Source organism: Schistocerca serialis, chromosome 2 (assembly GCF_023864345.2).
Source record: "Schistocerca serialis cubense isolate TAMUIC-IGC-003099 chromosome 2, iqSchSeri2.2, whole genome shotgun sequence".
Classification (NCBI taxonomy): domain Eukaryota; kingdom Metazoa; phylum Arthropoda; class Insecta; order Orthoptera; family Acrididae; genus Schistocerca; species Schistocerca serialis.
Genome location: NC_064639.1, coordinates 1,124,810,208 through 1,124,832,680, shown reverse-complemented (window position 1 = coordinate 1,124,832,680; position 22,473 = coordinate 1,124,810,208). Strand labels below are relative to the sequence as shown.

Sequence of the window (22,473 nt, the reverse complement as noted above, 5' to 3'; positions counted from 1 at the left end):
ACTTTCCATAATCCACAAAAGCTATATATGTTGGGAGACTAAATTCTCTATGCTTTTCAGTTATCTGGATTATCGAGAAAACACAATCTATACACGATCATTCTGGTCTAAAACCATTTTGTTCTGCTATCAAAAAAGTCTTTGTTAAAGCATTTAATCTTTTGGGAAGTACTTTAACATATGTCTTGTACCCACGGTTTAGTGGTCTTTTATCTCTATAGTTATTGCAGTCATTATGGTCTCCTCTTTCAAATTTAGGGAAGACTACTGATCTCTGCCAATTTCCTTTAATTGTGGCAATCTTCCAGCACAGAACTAAAAAATTAAGAAGCCTACACACAAGATTTTCATGTGCATGTTCATTTCATTTATTTCGTCTTGACCTGGATAATTTCTGTTTCTCATGCATCCTATTGCATATTCCAGTTCTTCCAAAGCGATTTACTGTCTCTGACATAATCACATTCTCATCGGCAACCATTACGGTTTTGCTTTCTTCCCCATAAAATATAATTCTCCTTCCAAATTTCTCTTTAATTTCCTTTTCTGCTCGGACAATACACAGATCGACTATTACGGAGGATAGGATGCGACCCTGTGTCACTACATTCACAATTACTGGCTCCTTTCCGTGTCCATCAACTCTTAGAACTGCTGTCAGGTCTCTTTACAAGCTGATACAAACCTTTCCTTCAATGTAATCATCCTTAGTAACTTCAGAATTCCAACATGTATGTATTATAAATTAACTAGTTGCTAAATATATTTAAACAAAAGGGCAATACTTCTTAAAGTAGACCCGTAAACAGTTACCTGCGCCCTAAATTCCCTCTTTTCTTTCTATTCAGATGACAAGTACTGTAGCATTGTAAAAATGAGTTGTGTTTGACTAAACAGATAACTAACTAAATCTACACGAAGCAGATATCTCACAGAGAAATTTTCCGTTCCATTCAGCTGTGGAGCTTGAGAATAAGAACTTCTTCTCTGCCTCTGTGCCAGCTGTCACTAGTCTGCTTGTATCCTCAAGGTCCCAAAGTTATTAGGTTACCGACAGATATTCGATTGTTCATTCCGAAAAGAAACTCTGGTCATATTTCGGTTGCGTTGTAACGAGTAATTATTGCGCGTCTTTAGAAGGTGTATTGTGTAGTGTCAAACTCAAATAGAAATTACTCTTTTTACACAGTATTTTGAAGACCAGCTTAGTCGTCTTCGTGAGGTGCTGCGAGAGAAGATTGTCTCATGTGTACTCACAGGAAGAAAGCCAACCAGACTGTTCTCATGACCATCGAATACCATCCGTGCAAAGATATGCCATAATCGTATGATATTTTTGTCCGCTGTTATTACGGCCGCCTGGTACTTGCCCTTGTCACTGACTGCTGCTCATAAACTCCATGCTGTTACATTTACTTACAGCGAGGCGCGTATTGTCGCGGAAACAAAATGAAAATAGTTTCAATTATCTGAATCCGACTAAGATTTTCTGGAGATTTCCGTAGGTTGTAAGGTAAGCGCCTCTGGAAATAGCCTCCGAAAAACTCCCAAGTGAAGACCGTTTTAACGAAACTCAGCAGTACAAAATTTGTAAAAATAAGTTACATATGTATTCCTGTAAGTGAGACGAATTCATGGCAGTACGTGGATTTTGTGAAATATTATTATTTGACTGTCAGATCTTGCACACAGAACTGTCAAATTTTTCTTAACTCTACGTCTTCAAAAACGAATTTTGTCAAATGAGAACACTTCCTGCTTTTGGTAGAGAATTATTATTAGTTTTCAACAAAGTAGCTCACTACCTCTCAGTCAGGGGTCACAATTACATTTCCCCTGACAGGATGTTTGATACTATTCAAAAGGAATTGAGAAAACTTGAAACCATTACCTTGCTATCACACTAACTCGTTGTCTGAGCAGCTATGGTACCTGTGTGGCTCAGGGCAAAAACTGGGATGCGTACGATTTCAATAGCACTGCCAACACGTTAATAAAAGAAAAGTTACCATTCAAAGTGTCTGAAGCCAGAATACTAATTCATTGAAAAATGCCATCTACAAAGTCGAAACAATATATTTTTCCTTCCCGATCATTGTCGAATTGAAGAAAACTAACTTAGGTAGTTTCACGGCCATTGATATATCAGTTGTAACAAAACCTAGAAACCAAGTGAGTGTCGAAAAAGCTAACGATGCAAAGAAACCGGAAGGCGACCGAGAGTACCGTGGGAAAGCCCTAGACTGCTGCGACACCTATGAGTATCAGTGAGAGATCGAAAGAAATGTCTCCCACAGGTGAGAGTATTAACATCCTAATTTCGCAACAAAGTGCCGGCGTTTGAAGCGCTGTTAAAAAAAAAAAAAAAAAAAAAAAAATGTTCAAATGGCTCTGAGCACTATGGGACTGAACATCTGAGGTCATCAGTCCCCTAGAACTTAGAACTACTTAAACCTAACTAACCTCTAACCTACGGACATCACACATCCATGCCCGAGGCAGGATTCGAACCTGCGACCGTAGCGGTCGCGCGGTTCCAGACTGAAGCGCCTAGAACCGCTCGGCCACTTCGGCCGGCTGAAGCGCTCGTGAAGAGCATTGAAGCACACATAATACGGGGTACAGAACGCTGGTTGACACATCACTCTGATAGCAGTGAGATTTTTGGAGGAAATCACAGTGTACATCGAAAAGGTTGGCAAACAGAAATGGAGGTGGTTTATTTGTCGCAGTAGACAAGAAGCTCAGATCCACCGAGTTAAAAAACTGAAGCAGCATGTGAGATTGTTTAGGCGAGACTCAGTATCAAGGGTGAGCACCAAATGATACCTGGATCCTTCCTCGCCCACCAGACTCATCTTGACGTAACCCAAAACTTTAGAGAAAACCTCAGTTCACTTGCCCTTAAGTTCCCCACTCACACTGTAATCACCTATGGAGACTTTAAGCAGACAACAATTAACTGGGAAAATTACAGTTTTGTTAGTGGTGGGCGTGATAACACATTCTGTGAAACATTACTAAATTCCTTCTCCGACACCTACCTAGAACAGATAGTTAGGAACCTCACTCGTGATGAGAATGTTATGGATCTAATGACTACAAATAGACGTGACCTCTTTAAAGATGTACACATCGAAATTGCTATCAGTAACCACGAAGCGATTGTGCAACAATGATTACCGAAGTACAATGGGTAAATAAAACAAGCAGAAAGATATATATGGCCAGTAAACTAGATAAAACATCTTCAACTTTTATAGTCCTCTGTTCCTCAGTTGCGTGTAATATTACGGCATATTAATAATTTTTGCTTATGGACCGTCTGACAGCAACTGAATGCAAATGCAAGAAAACTTCCACATCCAGAAAGCCCTAGCAGAAAACAAACATGTGATAAATGAACAAACACACATCAGCACAGGCTCCCTACTAAAGGAAATAATAACATAAAACAAAAAATAATAATAATAAAAAAAAGAAAACTCTTCCCCACATCATCTGGAGACACACACACACACACACACACACACACACACACACACACACACACACACATACGCAAACGCACACACAAATGCATACACGAACAGACCACATATACTTCAATAGTTACACTCATAAGTTTGGCAATAACATTCGATCTTTGGCAAAAACATTTGACAGTCGGCAACAGAACATAGTGTTGTTGAATGGGGGAAAAAACCGCAAATTGGCGTTCATAAGAGGAAGAACAACACCAAAAATGCAACAGGAGCGTAATATGTAGGAAATTGTTCACGCAACCTGTAAGTACAGTTCAAAACATTACTACTTAATAGGAAATACCAACCACCAGAACTGTTTATAACCTATAGGCACAATGACAAAAATGTAAATAAAATAGCTAACATATGTACATATTCCAGGCCACTGATGATGCCTTGCAGAAAATAAAGGCGAAACGCGTATGGCACTAAAATTGTGTTTTATTCAGTTGCTGTCAGACGGTCCATAAGTAAAAATTATTAATATACCGTAATAGATAAAACATCATTAGTGTAAAATCTCAGTGAGGAACTTTAAACTCTCAGCACAAGACAGGAGCATGTAGAGGAACTCTAACTCAGGTTTAAAAGAATAGTTGACCATACACTGAACAGTTCAAAATGGGAGGCGCCCTCCATGGTATACAGTCACTGTAAAGAAACTTCAAAGGAAACAGAGAGTGCAGCTTAATAGGTGTAAAATCAGGCACAGGGCTATAGACAGAGAGTTGCTGAATGAAACGCATTTGGCTGTTAAGAGAGAAATGCATAATGCCTTCAATGATTATCGTAGCAGAATATTGTCAAATGACATTTCATAAAACCCAAAGAAATTCTCGTCGTATGTAAAGGCTGTTAGTGGCACCTAAGTTAGTGTCCAGTCCACAGCGTAAGAGACAGGAACTGAAATTGACGGCAGAAAATCAAAAATGAAATGTTAAAATCCGGTTTCAAATACTCCGTTACAAAGGAAAATCCATGAGAACCACTCCAATTTAATCCTTGCACCACTGAAAAAATGAATGAAATAAGTGTCACTGTCAGCGGTGTTGAGAAACGGCTGAAATCGTTAAAATTAAACAAATTATCAGGACCTGATGGAATCCCTATCAGGTTTGATACCGAATTCTCGGCTGAGTTAGCCCCTCTTCTAACTATAATCTATTGTAGATCCCTCGAACAAAAAACCGTGCAGGCAGCACTTGTCTACAAGACGGGTACTAGAAGTGACCCATGTAACTACCGTCCAATGTCATTGTTATAGATTTGTTTCAGAAACTTAGAACATATTCAGGGCTCAATCATAACCTGATATCTTGAGCAGAATGGCCTCCTCAATGCCAGCCAGCATGGATTCCGAAAACATCGGTCATGCGAAATCCAACTCGAATTTTTCTCACCTGACATACTGAAAGTCAGGTAGATGCAGTATTTTCGGAAAAGCATTTGAGTCAGTACCACACCTTTGCTTATTGTCAAAAGTGCGATCGTATGGGGCATCAAGTCAAATTTGTGACTGGATTAACGACCTTTTGGTAAGGAGGCTCCAGCTTGTTATCTTGTATGAAGACTCATCGCCAGATGTAAAAGTAACTTCCGGTGTGCCCCAGGGAAGTATGCTAGGATCCTTGCTGTTCGTGTTGTATTATTAATGACCTTGCAGATAATATTAATAGTAAAATCAAGTTTTTTGCAGATGGTGCAGTTACCTGTAATTAAGTCCTATTTGAAATAAGCTGCATAAATATTCAGTCAGATCTTGATGAGGTTTCAAAGCGGTACAAAGATTGGCAGCTTGCTTTCAATGTTTAGAAATATAAAATCGTGCACTTCACAACACGAAAATACGTTGTGTTCTATGACATACAAATACCTGGGTGTAAAATTTTGCAGGGATACGAAATAGAATGATCACATAGACTCAGCTGTAGGTAAAGTAGTTGCTGATTACTTGGGAAGTGCCATCAGTCTGCAAACGAGATTGCTTAAAAGCCACTCGTGCGACCGATTCTAGCGTGTTGTTCAAGTGTGCGGGACCCTTACCAAATAGGACTAACAGGGGATATTGAAACTATACAGAAAAGAGCAGCACAAATAGAGGTTTGCTTGATCCGTGGGAGAGTATCACAGAGCTACCGAAGAAACTGAACTTGCGAACTCTTGAAGATAGTCATAAACTATCCCGAGAAAGTCTATAAACAAAGAGAACCGTATTTACATGATGACGCTACGAGTGTACTACAGCCCGCTACGTATCGCTAACCTAGAGATCGTAGGATAAAATTAGAATCATTAATGCACGCAAAGAGGCGTTCTCCCACGCTCCATAGGTGAATGGAACGGGAAGAAACAATAACTGTTGGTTTCAATGGGACGCACTCTCTGCCACGCACCTCACGGTGGTTTGCAGAGTATAGATGTAGATGTAGAACTTCACATATTTGGCATTTACAGTTGAAAGCTTATAAAAATTATCTCCACCGTTGTATTACGTACCTAGTGTTTCTTTGTGAAATATAATTTTGTAAGAAATCAACAATGTATTCTTTTCAGCATTTCAATAAAGTGTTTTTCATGAAAATTTTGTTTTTTGTAGATGTTGACTTCTGTGAAAACGACGCTCAAGTGGAAAACGCCCCTGTCAATCCACTCCCGGATCAGTAGGATTTGGGTGAAAAGAACATAACTCTACAAGGAACTGGATCGGATCTCATACAATCCGCTCTGCCCTTCGGCGTACTGAGTGAAAACTGAAATAGATTAAAACGGTCACAGCTTGTAAAAATATTCGTCGGGACATACTTAATACATTCTGCAGTTCAGAACTCTGTACCAACTCTGTATTTCGACACCGTATTTATTAATGGAGTTTGGCTACTCGTGAAATAACCTCTACAGTCATTAAGTGTAATTAAAGACCTTCTTGTAAGCGTAAGCAATCAGTTATTACAACATTTGTGTTGTGGTCGAGTCATAGAAAACACTTGTTACACTATTTGCAGCGCTGTGACACATGTACGGTTTTCACTGTTGCCTTTGCCGGTTTGCATAGTTTTGTTCGTAATGAAGTGGGTTCTCTAACAAACGTGTGTCACTCAAATCCAATATTCCTTCCAGCAAAGAAATACTTATGTCTGTAGTATTTATTGTCGTTCTCGTAGACTGACACACGGCCGGGAGAGCGGTGTTCTTACCACATGCCCCTCCGTATCCGCATCCAGTGACGCCCGTGGGCTGAGGATGACACGGCGGCCGGTCGGTATCGTTGGGCCTCCGTGGCCTGTTTGGATGGAATTTAGTTAATTTTTAGTATTCATTGGATCGTTTTAGCCAACACACTGGTTCGTTACGAATCTCTCTAATGAAATCACGAAAAACGTCAGATTCCATTTAATAGAACTCGTTTCACGACCTCAAACTTGTTAAACAGGAGGACATCACATTTCCGATTTTCGCTCTCTCAAAAATACAGACATTACCATGTCATATTAGGCCTCTCACTGACAGTAAAATTTTGACCATAGGTTTTTGTACACTTTCGTAGCCTGTATTATAGGAATGTCAATAGGGTACTCGGAAATCATCATTCGTATACCAGTGACCACTGGAACTAACATTTCTCAAAATGATGCTATCAGTGGTCATTTTAAGTAACAATAGATGGGAGACAGTTCTTTGTGAAACCCCGTCGCCGGCGATGTATGCAGCGCAGTACAAACCAACAGTGTAGGTGTTGTGGTTTCTGAGACGCAGCGCCGCAGGTCGCATCATCGTTTTCGAGCGTGTTGACGGTTGCGGCACCCTTTGTTGTGCGTTCCAGCGGCGCGGGGGCGGTATATAAGGCGACAGGGCCGCACTGCGGCCAGACCACCGCTCCGCCAGCAGTGCTTCTCAAGACACACGCCGACGGCTGACAGCTCAGGTGAGTCCACTCCCCGGTCCCGTGCCGCGACGCAATACTCGCTAATCGGCACACGAAATTCAAAACATTTGCTCCCTTATTGTGCACTTGAGTTGCTTCACTAACTCACTCTACTTCGACTCAGTTCGTTCGCCTATGTTAACAATATGCTTCCCTACGTGTTGTAATAGTTCCAAGTTAGTGCGCCACCTGAAAAAGTTGTTCATTGTTTTGTATTTTTTAGATGCTTCTAACTGCTATAAACAGCAAATTCACACAATAATCTAACTGTATTCTTATGTTCCAGTATAACATACCCTCCTTCCCAAATGATAAACTGTTGTTGTTGTAGTCTTGTCCTGAGACTGGTTTGATGCAGCTCTCCATACTACCCTGTCCTGTGCAAGATTCTTTATCTCCCTGTACCTACTGCAACCTACATCCTTCTCAATCTGCTTAGTGTATTCATCTCTTGGTCTCCCTCTACGATTTTTACGCTCCACGCTGCCCTCCAATGCTAAATTTGTGATCCCTTGATGCCTCAGAACATGTCCTACTAACCGGTCCCTTCTTCTTGTCAAGTTGTGCCACAAACTCCTCTTCTCCCCAATTCTGTTCAGTACCTCCACATTAGTTATGTGACCTACCCATCTTATCTTCAGCATTCTTCTGTAGCACCACATTTCGAAAGTTTCTATTCTCTTCTTGTCCAAACTATTTATCGTCCATGTTTCACTTCCATGCATGGCTACACTCCATACAAATACTTTCAGAAACGACTTCCTGACACTTAAATCTATACTCGATGTTAACAAATTTCTCTTCTTCAGAAACGCTTTCCTTGCCATTGCCAGTCTACATTTTATATCCTCTCTACTTCGACCATCATCAGTTATTTTGCTCCCCAAATAGCAAAATTCCTTTACTACTTTAAGTGTCTCATTTCCTAATCTAATTCCCTCAGCATCACCCGACTTTATTCGACTACATTCAAAAATCCTCGTTTTGCTTTTGTTGATGTTCATCTTATATGCTCCTTTCAAGACACTGTCCATTCCGTTCAACTGCTCTTCCAGGTCCTTTGCTGTCTCTGACAGAATTACAATGTCATAAACTAGGCTCAGTATTACTGACGATGTCCAACACCCGAAAACAAAATGAAATGAAATGATCGTATGGCATTGTTGGCTGGGAGGCCCCATGCGGGGAAGTTCGGCCGCCGTTTTGCAAGTCCTTTTTAGCTTACGCCACTTCGGTGACTTGCGAGTCAATGATGATGAAATGATGATGAAAGGCACACAACACCCAGTCATCACAAAATTTTCGTTCTTTGGTTTCATGTCTTATTTTCTTGATACGACCTCGTGATCAATTTCTATCTTTATAGAGATGAACCTCGCTCATTTGTTTTGAACTTCTTACACGTAGTTGCCGAATCATGGAAGTATAATACGGCGTGCCGATCCGTGGAAGTGTAGTAAGGGGAAATAGCACTACAGACTTAAGGCTGTACTTTGCTTTGAAGCACACGCCGTCATGTTTGGTGCCTCAAAACAGCAGACTACTGTTTACAACTGCTTCCTGTTCTTAATTTCTGTCGTGCACGCGCAACAGTTGTAATAATATTAAATATTACAGTACTTGCGTGAATAACACAGTGTCAGAAAGGCATTTGCTGACTTTTGCTGGTCTTAAATGCGTATCTGATCCAGTAATACGACGCAGTTGGCCACATTAATGTAATTCCCTTTTTGTTATATATATCGAATAACCAAAAAGGGAAGTAAGTGATGTGAAAAGGCTGCTTCCATAGTCCAACATTTTCCTTATTACGGACTAACAAAACTCAGTTTCGGTCTCTGTCTTCTTCCTCGAAACGCGGAGAACATATTTACTATAGGTGTTCGGTTTACGATCTTCCCCTCGCACAGCGTTCATCCAGAGAGCTTTTCGAACTGGACTAACAGAAAATTTATTAAAATCAAATTAAGTAAAAGCGCTACAGTAAAAATAAACATTGCAGTCAAAATTCTTGTATATAAAAGAAAATATCGCTCGGATGAGTCCACTTACGAACGAAATTCATTTCTTTCCATTTTACGGTACGATCACAATGATAAATGCACCCGTATATGACGCAAGCTGACAGTTTTGTTCAACATACTTACAGCAAAAACTAACGTTTGAGGAAACTGACATGTGGGATGTTTGCTTCAAATTTGTGACGTCATGACAACTCCCGTTACTATACCTTCAATTACAAGCACCGAACGCTCCACACTACTATCTCTAGAGCAGTTTCAAACCCAATAGCAACATGCTGCTCGACAGTAGACAGAGACTGCTTGATCTGTGCAGCTGAGCTTCCAAAACGAGTAGAATATTTAAATGAGAATGGCAGAGAGTGGACTAACCAAATTTTAATACTGTGAGTTTTTTCCTTGCGCATGTCAATAACTTTCTAGATAAAAGGTATATTTTCATTAAAAAACGCTTTTAAGCTGCGTACAATTTATTTATTACTGCACTTGTGTCCTTCACCAAAAATGTGACAGAGGATACAATAAACACAATATGACATTATAATCACAGTCGTCACGTCAGACAATAAATGTGAATAATAAAATTAAATAAACTGGTCTAATCGCATCGCAGTTGGCGTTGTGTATAATGACTAGTAACCGGCAGCCCTTCTTCTGTCAGGAGAAAACTACAACAATGCATGTGGAAATGAAAAATAAAAAAAATTAAATAACTTTTACGATATTTAATTTCCATGCAGACGCTGCTAGTAAATAGTTACTTTGAGAAATATACTTTTATATGACATGGTATTTTGGTAAAATCACATGGTTTGAATAGTTCGTGCTGGGTGACCAATAATGCTGAATTCGTACTTCATAGTATATGTTGCTACAGCTCGAGTGACCACGTGAGCGTCATAACTACCCATGCACACCCGTTTCTGCACGGGGTGTCAATTTATCTACCAAGTTAAGTATGTCGATGAGTTTGGCCAACTCTATACTAATGCGATGCACACATTGCTACATTAAGGTGCGATATTTCTGTTAATCTGACAAAAATTTTGCCTCGTGTGCCAGCTGTCTATTCTTAATGCAGACAAAAGATCGGAATTGCTGCGAAAAACGCTGTCTTCTTATGAAAATTGCAAGAATGTTTTTTTTTCTTTATGGGTAGCACTACACATGTACTGCGGTAAATAAACCCATCTAGAGATACTACCATCTGCCAATGAGCACTTCAGAGTTAAAGAAAAAACCTCGTTTCAAAGCCTCGCCGTTGTCTCTTAGATTTTACAAATTCGTTCTCACAAGAATATTGTAAATAAAGTCGTGTATTCGAAAAACTCTCCGATTTCACTTTCACACTAAGGGTGTCTTTCCACATGTGTGCTAAAGTGGAAACTTGCCTTTGACGTCTCAGGCTGAGTTTAGGCCAATTTCTACAATATACCGATTTCTTAAATACTTCGAAATTTATAGCTATAATCCATCACATTTTAAAGTACTGGCGTGGGTTTACAAAAAAATTTAGGGAGTCTGCGTGATGAATCAACTCAGAACATATCACGGATGTGTCACCTGTTTATACAAATGGTCACATCAACAATTTCAGCACTTTATGATTCTTCCATCAGATAATGGTATATCACAATATGATATCAGCAGTAGACCATCTTGTTGCAGAATCGTCCTATTTCGAGGTATACATTTAGGGAAGATGACAATAATGCAAAACGAATTTCTAGAGTGCCAAAGCAGGAATGTACGGAGCAGAAGATTGCTAGTCACATGTAATTCTACGCGTATTACAGACGAATGATGTAAATTTCTCAATATTTGTCACTAGTATATCTCTGAATTGCTATAAAGTGTCACATCTATCACCCAATACTTTTTATTCTTCCCCAATACACGCCAATAAATTTTATGAATAAATTTCTTGTTTACTATATGTCCGTACCCTTTTCAATAAAGAAGATATATTATCGATAACACCAAAGGACGAGGAAGTAGCTCGTTACGGAGAAAACTAAAGTTGTAAATATTAATTAATTTGTGTTTAAATTCTGTTTTTGTGTAAAATGCTGGAACTGAAGAAACCTTGTTTCCATTTAATTGTATACAGGATATCTGTTAACAATTATTAAAAACGAGGAGTACACTTAAAAAATTAGGTAATCCAGAAAGTGTACTATATTACTCTAGTTCGCCTGCGCTTGTCATAAAACCGTATATCGCTATGACTTCTACTTCCATTTTCACAGATTTTCAGCTTTGAGTGTGGGTTCAGTGACTCTTAGACACACTTTGAAATGTGAGACTCGAGCGGCAGGATAAAAGTAATCGAGGAGAAGTTTTTATGTAAAATGCGAAAGACAGCCGCCGAATCAAACGAATTACCTATTAGGCTACCTGGGGTTCTCCATGAAGTGGATAGGAGGAGCACATACCTAAATGCTACATTTTAGTTTTCATTAACAAACCAACGCTATTATACTATTGACATGCCCTCAAACATCGAACGTCATTGTCAGATAGGTAGACCAATGAAATGGGAAATGCTCCTAAGGAATCATGCATCAAGTCTCATATAATACGCCACTCACAGCTTGAATTTGTTCGTGCTTCTGTCCGATTTCCCATGTTTATGACTTCGCTTTGTTAAGGAAACAGTTAATCGATTGTGTGCAACTGCTCAAGTAACCACATGTTGTCATATTTTCCCGAGAACAGCACGAAGTACAACAAATTATAAACAATGGAGGAACCCTCAAACGTTTCTCAGGCGCAATATAGTTGAAAATACCAGAATAGCGCAAGAATATATATATATATATATATATATATATATATATATATATAAAGGGCACTCAACCGATGATTTAGTGTAGAGCCTACTGCACGTAATATGTTCCTCAGTTCTTTATTTTCGCAAGAAGAAGCTGCAGTTACTGTAAATGGAGAAACTTTTAACAAATGTTTAGAAAAGAGCTCGGATTTGCAAGATAAAATCAAATTTAACATTGTGATACTATACGCTGTTTTACTAATTTAATTGCCAGCATATGAAAGTACAAACCATAATAAGTCCCGTCGAAATCATTAATCCTTTACTCGCTCTTATAATGTAAGGAGAAAAATTATTTAAATTTTGTAATTTTTTCTCACGTATGAACAAAGCGTCCAGAACATATGAGAAACAATAAATAACCCCATCGTCACGTTTTAACGTTCTGCTCAAAAAGGAAGACACAACTGAAGTGGTGGAAAAATCAGGGATGTTTCTTTTGAAAGAAAATTAATTAAAATGTTTAAGACAAGCGCCTTGATGGCACGTGGAAATTTTTCCTTCTTCACAGTTAGGCTCTAAGCAGGCTGTTTTCTTTCCTGGCCATTAATCACAGTTCCTGAGTGACGTCGCTTGCGCCTTCAGGTAAATTCACTCTCTCGTCGTGCACTATGGTGCATAATACATAAAATTATGATAGCGAAGAATAACTCACCCTCCTTCATTTCGCTTCTCGGCACTGTTTCGCACTCCTCTACACAGTTACAGACCAGCTAGGAGCAGAGACTTCGCTTCGTCCTCTACACAAGGCGCACGCAACTGTTTTTCATCGCTAAATTACCTGTTGTACGACTTTACTGCAAAACCATATTTCTACGACATGAACATTTACTTCTACTCTGCACATAGGAAGCTTCTTAGTATGTAGACAGGAACAGATAATCTATTAGTAACAGAAACAAATTTGTTGTATGAGTCCGCGATCATTGTGAAAATTTTTCGAATAAAACCGCCTAGATCACTTAGTAAATTTGTTTATTTATTACGCCGTTTCGGCTACTGCCATCATGAGATAGATGCAATTAAGATTAAAGAATTTGTAATTGAAAGACTGTCTTCTTATTTTATAAGTAAGGAGGAAAAGAAATAAATAAAATAAAATTCGAAGCCAGATCACTCGCTCTAGTGCCACCTGTCGGCCCGAATCTTTGTACAGTTTTTTGAGTCAGGTTGTTAGTTGACGCCCATTTTAGGCATAAGTTTTAAATACTGACACTGAAGCTTGTTTAGCATATTTTAAGATTGTTGGTGAGTGAACTTTTTAAGCGTATTTCTAACATTTTTAGTTTCTCATCTTTTGTAGCTTGATGTTGCATAAAAAAGGCTGTCTCTCTGTGTGTTTCTTTGATATCAACTGCAAATATCTGATGGTGGCGATATCCGAAACAGGGTAATAGGTAAAGAAATTTATGATCGATATATATAGGCTTGCTGCCAATTGTGATTAGGTTTCTCCGTGCATTATTACATTTTCTTCTTACGAATTGTTTATTGATACAGAATAACAAACTTTCTCTGGCGTGACCAATGACTTATGACGTCTGACGTCCCTATTACCTACAAATTTTCTCTAATTTTACTGTTTTTTATTTGTTCCAAAATTTCACACGAAAATGTCACTGCTTTTTTTCTAAATGGGACTTGGGTAAATGTTTCCATTTTCCCATATGTCAATAAGAACCTAGTTTGCAGAGATAAAAGATGTAGTAAATAACGACACCATCATTAGCGAATGTGGTATGCCAAGCAGTGCTGATTTTGTTTTTTGTTGTTATGTCCAGAGTTAAAACGATATGTAGCGAGCAAAGTGTCTTACAGGCCAATCGGTCAGTCTCCTTTATGAGCGGAATGAAGTCTCGAATCCTCAATCACCACAAACTATTACGATTCCGTTGTCTCTCTAAATCGCTTCAAGTGATTGCATTATTTCTTGCGCAAACCTTGAAGTTACGAGCCCATGAGCTAGTGATCCATCTCTAATGTCTATGTCAGCCAGATGCTAACCTCCATCTTCGCTTCTCTTCCTTCGTAACAACATGTGAAATGTGTCAGGTGATCACTGGGAAGGCCATGTTACGAACCACTGTCTGTCGTTGCTAGTTAATATTGCTTACTGCCTTCTTCTTCTTTTTTTATAAGCATAGTTGATGTCTGGGTAAATATCATGGAACGACTTCTCTTGCACTTCGTACTTGGAACTGGGAAACAAAGTAGGAATAATCAGAAAATGTACCCGTCAGTAATTATCAATGGCCAGACACGTCCATCAATTTAGTTACGTTTCTAGGCTATTCAGCGCAGTTCGGTAAAGGACTACTTGGGTGGCTGCCTACAGCAGTCTCGTCTCGATATAGTTGCGTGATAAAAATGCACAGTATGTAGTAACCTGTCACAAACCAAAGGCGACGGCATCAGCCTTATAGATTGACAACACACTTAATAACTTTGCCCCATTGTATATGTCCTGCCACAAGATTATCGTAACCTATCGTATACGGAGCAAACGATGGGATTGAAAAGGCCCGTCACAATATATAGAGTGATTCACCTCCCAGAAAGCTGACTAGTAGCTACTCCGATCCGCGTGGAACATTCAAAGACTTAATGTATTTCAAAATACGCTAGAGTTCTGCTACGATCTCACCTCTCAGTTCACAGGCAAACGGCAATTTTGCCTTGCCGCAAATGAGGAAACGTAGTTGGGCTCCGTGGATCACCCTCGCCTCGTCAACAGTGTTGCATTCTTACACTAAGAACCATAATAGTCTCCCTTAACATTTTGTTGTTTTCGAGGATTACGAATACCGGCAGGAGATACTTGAGCAATATAGAGTGTGAGTTGATTAATAAGTGGGTAACGTCACACTAAAAATTAAGTGAAGGTCATTGAGAGATTCTGTGACTTAGTAGGCCAGAGTGAAATTTACATCAAAAGGTTTGGTGGACCTTTGCTCGAGGGAGCCGGCTGCTGTGGCCGAACGGTTCTAGGCGCTTCAGTCCGAAACCACGCGGCTGCTACGGTCGCAGGTTGGAATCCTGCTTCGGGCATGGATGTGTGTGCTGTCCTTAGGTTAGTTAAGTTTAAGAAGTTCTAAGTCTAGGGGACTGATGACCTCAGATGTTAAGTCCCATTTTGCTTAGAGACATTTGAACTATTTGCTCGAGGGACGTTGTTTGTACGTGAAAGAAAGGCGAGCTCTACAGCAAGAAGTCATTTTAAAGTGGTGATCTCCCCCACCGTCCCTTCGCAGTTGACAAGCTACATCGTATTGTAAGTAGGCTGTTTAGGTTTTTATGTTGGTTACGTCACCTAGCGCTCTATATGAAAATCACTGACTGTGCTGTGTGCAGTCTGTAGCTGGTTTGCATTGTTGGAATTTGCTATTATAGTGTTGGGCAGTTGGCTGTTAACAGCGCGTAGCGTTGCACAGTTGGAGGTGATCCGCCAGCAGTGGTGGATGTGGGGAGAGAAATGGCAGAATTTTGAGAGCGGACGATCTGGACGTGTGTCCATCAGAAAGAGTAAATTTATAATATTGGATATCAAGAACTAATATATATGATGACTTTGGAACATTATTAAGGTAAATACATTGTTTGTTGTCTATCAAAACCTTTCATTCGCTAACTATGCCTATCAGTAGTTAGTGCCTTCAGTAGTTAGAATCTTTTATTCAGCAGGCAGTATTGGTGCTCGCTGTATTGCAGTAGTTTGAGTAACGAATATTTTTGTGAGGTAAGTGATTCATGAAAGGTATAGGTTATTGTTAGTCAGGGCCATTCTTTTGTAGGGATTTTTGAAAGTCAGATTGCGTTGCGCTAAAAATATTGTGTGTCAGTTTAAGCACAGTCATTTATAATTTTTCTAAGGGGACGTTTCAATATCACTGAGCAGGTGAAAGGGTGAATAAGACTTTCGGTAGGAATAGTCCTTGTGGAGAACTGCGTACTCAGCTCAACACAGCTCTGTTGAGAAATTTTACGGTTTGGTGGATTTTATACCAACTTGCCTAACCATTACCATACTGGTCTGGCTCCGAATCTGGCTGTCATATGGACAAACCAGGTTCCTAACTGATCTTTTGTTGGCTGAAGAATTGGAACAGGGTCTACACATCAATGAGAGGACAACTAATGAGCTACGCGCAGATTAAGCTGAAGCTTCAGTACCGAGACGAGTATTAAGAGCGAGATACATTGTCCAAATGACAATATATATGTCCAGCGAGGATTAGATTAGTTTTTCGTTCCATAGATCCATGCTGAGGAGATCCTCGTGGATGTGGAACATGTCAATTTTTTTTTTTTTTAAGCTGAAATAACAATACTAATAGTATGAATATATACAATACATCATTTGTTTCTATTAAAAAATTCGTCAATGGAGTAGAAGGAGTTGGTCACTAGTAAGTCCTTCAGGCTCCTTTTAAACTGATCTTTGTTTGTAACTAAATTTTTTATGTTTACTGACAAATTATTGAAGCTGAGTGTTCCTGAGTAGTGGACCCCTTTTTGAACTAAAGTAAGTGATTATAAGTCCTTGTGCAGATCAGTTTTGTTCCTGGTATTGTATGTATGAACTGAGCTGTTTGTTGGAAAAAGAGATATATTATTTAGGACAAATTTCATTAATGAGTAAATATACTGAGAGGCAGTAGTTAGTATACCCAGTTCTTTGAAGAGGTTTCTACAGGACGTCCGTGAATTTACTCCACAAATAATACGTATTACACGCTTTTGGACTCTGAAAACTTTTGTTTGACTTGAAGAGTTACCCCAAAATATTATACCATATGACATTATGGAATGAAAGTAGGCGAAGTATGCAAGCTTTTTCATTTTTATGTCGCCTATGTCTGCTAACACTCGAATTGCAAATACAGATTTGTTAAGGCGTTTCTGCAGTTTGTGGTGTGCTCTTCCCAACTGAATTTATTATCAAGTTGTAATCCCAGGAATTTAAAGACTGTCAACCTCTTCTATCTGCTCTTCTTCGTATTTTATGCATATGCTCTAGGAAGCTCTAGTGATGGAGTGGCAGGCCTTACTGGGCCACAGCGCCAGAGAGTTTAGTTGAGTAACGTACGGTGACGTTTAACAGTGTCTGCTCTGTGCCGCTACAGGGAGATGACGATGAAGCTACTGCTGGTGGTGGTGGCTGCGTGCGTGGCCGCGGCAGCCGGCAACCCGACGTCCGAGGCAACCAAGCCCGTCGTCTGGACTGGCGGCGAGTTCAACTGGCCGTGCTCCTCGACCAAGAAGATCTTCCAGCAGACGGGCCGCTACATCTCCAAGAACGTGATCGCGACGCGCACAGCCATCTACAAGGACGACGCCATCCTGGCGCTGCCGCGCTTCAAGCAGGGCATCCCAGTCACGCTGGCCCGCGTCTCGCTCAAGAGCCGCGGCAGCCAGGCCGTGCTGGACCCCTTCCCCTGCTGGAGCCTCCAGGAAGAGGGCAACTGCAAGGCCCTCCAGTCCGTCGTCGACCTGTTCCTCGACGCGCAGGACATTCTCTGGGTGCTCGACGTCGGCATCGTCAACACGCTGGAGACTCCGGTGCGCCGCTGCCCGCCCAAGATCGTCGCCATCAACGTGAAGACCGGCAAGGTGGTGAAGGTGATCGACCTGTCGGGGCTGGTGTGCTCGGCCAGCCGGCTGCAGTACCTCGTGGTGGACTACTCCGCCGACGGCCGCTGCTTCGTGTACGTCAGCGACGCTGCCACGCGCGCCATCCTGGTCTACGACGTGACCGGCAGTCGCGGCTACCGCGTGGTGCTCCCCAAGGCCGTGAGCCACGGCTGCGCGCGCCGTGACGTGCTGTACCTGGCCCTGGTGCGCAAACCCTGCGGCACCACCATCCTCTTCTTCACCTACCTGTCCTCCAGCCGGCTGTTCGCCATCAAGACCGAGTACCTGCGCCGCGGGTCCGCCTCCGGGCGCGTCCAGGACGTCGGTGTCAAGCCGGGCAAGCTGGTCATCCTGGGAACGGACAACGGACGCGCCATCTTCTTCCGCTTCGAGGCGCAGAGCGAGATCTACAGGTGGGACTCGGATACGGCGTTCAAGCGCGAGAACCTGGTGCTGGTGTACCGGTCGGGCACCTGCGAGCTGGCCACGCACGTCGCCGCCGACTACAAGCGCGGGCGCATGCGCGTTCTGGAGAGCAACTTCCCGGACTACGTGCAGGGCACCGTCGGCTGCGGGCCCAACCACGCCCTCTCCCTCATGCAGGGCTGCCACTAACCTCACCTGTCTTCTGACGTACCCTCAATAAAAAGCCTATTAACTTATACCCGAAGTGTCCAAACTTTATTCCTTGCCAGTCTCTCGGGAATGGCACGTGGTATATGTAACCCAATCTTCTGTTCGCAGTTTCGATGAAATACGTGGCAGAAAATGGGGAATGCCCAGATAGCTATGTCTGAGTCCAACACAACTGGACTTCCTTACTATAACAATGTCTGAAGTTTATCACAATAAAACGTCAATTATTATTATGTAATGTCTGATTTATTCATCCCACGACAGAACACATACAATCTACCTGTCAAGTGTTTGTGGCAGAACAGTGCAGTGCTGGGCCTTCTTAATATATCGGGTGATCAAAAAGTCAGTATAAATTTGAAAACTGAATGAATCACGGAATACTGTAGATAAAGAGGTACAAATTGACACTCATGCTTGGAATGACATGGGGTTTTATTAGAACCAAAAAAAATACAAACGTTCAAAAAATATCCGACAGATGGCGCTTCATCTGTTCGGAATAGCAATAGTTAGCATAACAAAGTAAGACAAAGCAAAGACGATGTTCTTTACAGGAAATGTACAAAATGTCCACCATCATTCCTCAACAATAGCTGTAGTCGAGGAATAATGTTGTGAACAGCACCGTAAGGCATATCCGGAGTTATGGTGAGGCATTAGCGTCGGATGTTGTCTTTCAGCATCCCTAGACATGTCGATCACGATACACTTGCGACTTCAGGTAACCCCAAAGCCAATAATCGCACGGACTGAGGTCTGGGGACCCGGGAGGCCAAGCATGACGAAAGTGGCGGCTGAGCACACGATCATCACCAAACGACGCGCGAAAGAGATCTTTCACACGTCTAGCAATACTTTGTTTGTTTGTTTTTTTTTTGTTCTAATAAAACCCCAAGTCATTCCAAGCATGTGTGTCAATTTTTACCTCTCTATCTACATTATTCCGTGGTTTATTAAGTTTTCAAATTTATGCTGACTTTTTGGTCACCCGGTAGAGGTCTCCCAACTTTTGAGGGTGCGGACTATTACGTTCGTACAAAGTAGCTCGATCACTGAAGTGTGTGCCTGGTAGCACAGCGTGTATTTTGAAATCACTTGAGGGGCAGTATGCTAAGCGGGTTTTTCCCCTTTACTATCTTTTGTTGCTTTGACTAACACAAAAGTAACGTTTCTATTCGCTGTGAAATTATAAACAGTTCCTAAATTTTTTTTCGTAATGCGGGGCCACAGTCATAATATATTTCTTTAAAGTCAGTACAGCCATTACACTGCTGTTTATTTACAGTATTACATTTACACTTTCACAATCATGATTTCGGCTTCAAATGCCATTATCAAGTATTTTAAGTGTTATAAATTGCCTAAGGTGGCATACTGTCGTATTAAAATACACTATTAGACACATTCTCTAAGAGTCGATATTTCTGGCAGAGCCTACTGCTTTGTTTCATTACTGAGTAATGTAGGCTCTGTCAGAAATATCGACTCTTAGACAATGTGTCTAATAGTGTATTTTAATACGACAGTATGCCACCTTAGGCAATTTATAACACTTAAAACACTTGATAATGTCACTTTGAAGCCGAAATCATGATTGGGTAAGTGTAAATGTAACACTGTAAATAACCAACAGTCTAATGACTGTACTGACTTTACAGAAATAAACAGTTCCGTATGCTTATCTCCATAACACAATATGGCCGCTGAGAACTACCCTCATCGACAAGCACACACTTCGGTTCGCCAGGATGAACATATTGCTGAAAACTTTTGTTGTCACTTGTTGAAACACTATCACACAGAAGACATTGGCGTCAGTTGCTAACGCCAAGATGTACAACTCTCAGTAAACCTTATAACTGAATAACGGTATAGTCGTAAAGTCTGCAGTAAATAGTAGTTATGTAGTACATAACTTTTTGATGTGCACTAGTGAATCAAACAGTACACACATACTACATCCGCCTCTCAATAACTTCCCCTAGATCGATATTACCAGTTAACTCAATTCCTGTCACTATTAACGATCAGCAAGAAAAAGCTATACGTTACGTAAGGAAGTAAAACTTTATTATAAACAAACGAAAATTATGAAATATTCACTCTATACACATTTAGGTTACCAAAGTGCAACGAAGTGAGAAACCATAGTTCTGCTGATCTACAGAAAAGCCCATAATTTATTTTCAGCCACAATTTCACCTCTGCCGCCATAAACGAATGCCAAATACAGGTAAAGGATTTGCAGCAGGAACGTGTCACTGAGTATTGATTAAATTTACGTTTCTCGATGTGTGAAAGCAAATTACTAGATGAAACTGTGCACAATGCTACACAGGTTAGTTTGGCCTAGGGAACGAGCGCACTGTCATTCTGGAAAACGATATAGTAGAGTAGATGAAACCCACAATGAAAAACGATTGTAAGTGATTTAATCTACGAATGGTTCAATTTCAGTAGAATACCTCATCACAACATAACGTCAGTATTTAGAATACTTACTCATCATGTCGTTTTATATCTCTTGTAGTAGCCGCGTTTACAGACAAAATTACAATAATAAAATAGTTCACAGAATAGGCAACATTTTAAAGAAACTGGAATTCAATAAGATATAGAACAAGCAACAGAACGCAGAAAAGATTCAGAGCTCAAGCAAAACCCACGGATAAATTCAAGCGATCAGATAAATATAAATTTACATATAGCTATTGTCAACTAGTATGCACAGGGTAAACATGCAGGAATATCAAAATGAGATATTCAGAACAATTCAGAGTTCTAAAAAGTAGCAGCTTCCGTAGCACATTTTCTGACCACCTAATAACCCACAACCTTCACCTAACTGAAATAGGAACATATTTAAAAACACTAAAATGCAGCCACAGCCTGTACTATAAAGGTACAATAGAAGAATACATCCACTTACAGAAGACGTTAGCAGAAGGACAACAGATTTTAAACGTCTAAATTACTCTGCACTACGGAAGTGCACTCTGCTTAAGACATTAAAAGAATGATATAGAAAAGATAGCACAAACAGATAAAACACACACACACACACATATATTTATTTAGCAGTATCCAAGAGGTGTACGGACATTAAACTAGGATTTATAGTTATTCAGGGAGCACGAACTACTCTGGAAAATTAAGCTGAAGGTAGATTTGCCACTTATATTAGGGGAGAATGCAAATTCAAAAATATTTTGAACCTTATATGTAGAAGTAGAAATGCAAGGGAAGTTCATACTAATAGTAATAATGTACTGGGCTCCAGCTGGTGGTTCTAAGTTATTCGAGAAACAACTAGACGCATTATTAGACTGTTTAAACATTGATTAAAATTTATTGGGACATAGTTATTCTTAAGTCATACTTACGTTCCTTGCCATTTAATACAGTTTACAAGATTCACAGAAACCAGCAGTAATGCTACTGACAAAATATTTCGAGATTACATGCTATTGTCTAAATACTTGTAGTTAAATTAATAAAATAACTAATAACTGAAAAAGGATTTGAGGACTTCAAGTTTAATCACGTTACAAATTGTACTGCAAAATTCTAAGTAACATCACTTAAGCATTGAAATGCATACATTTTCAAGAAGAAATACGTTCCCCTAGCAAAAAGATGGAAACTATTCGAAACACAGTACAAAGCGAGATAGGAAAACTTGAATCACGAAGATGTGGAAAAGTTTTAGCAGAAAATAAGGAACTCGTCCAAAATGGCCTCAAAACTGCAGAAGCTTTTAATAAGCTTCTTCTAGCTAAGTGGGTATTAATTGATGTATGAAAACTTACTTAGTGAGTAGCCTACAGTTCCCAAGAATATCAACCCAAAACTAGTTTGATTTATTTAAATTCCTGTTTTGTTTCGTGTATTGGTCGACGT

At 40.3% G+C, this 22,473-nt stretch overlaps 1 protein-coding gene across 1 annotated transcript; it reads left to right on the top strand.

Annotated features, from left to right (window-relative positions):
- The first annotated feature begins 17,436 nt into the window (after window positions 1–17,436).
- On the top strand, window positions 17,437–18,549 carry LOC126456660 (major royal jelly protein 5). The gene has a single exon (XM_050092403.1). The coding sequence runs from the start codon at window positions 17,437–17,439 to the stop codon at window positions 18,547–18,549; it is 1,113 nt and encodes a 370-aa protein (XP_049948360.1).
- Window positions 18,550–22,473: the final 3,924 nt, after the last annotated feature.

Excerpts from the sequence above, each read along its gene's own strand:
- LOC126456660 (XM_050092403.1), top strand. The coding sequence starts at position 17,437 with ATGAAGCTACTGCTGGTGGTGGTGGCTGCGTGCGTGGCCGCGGCAGCC.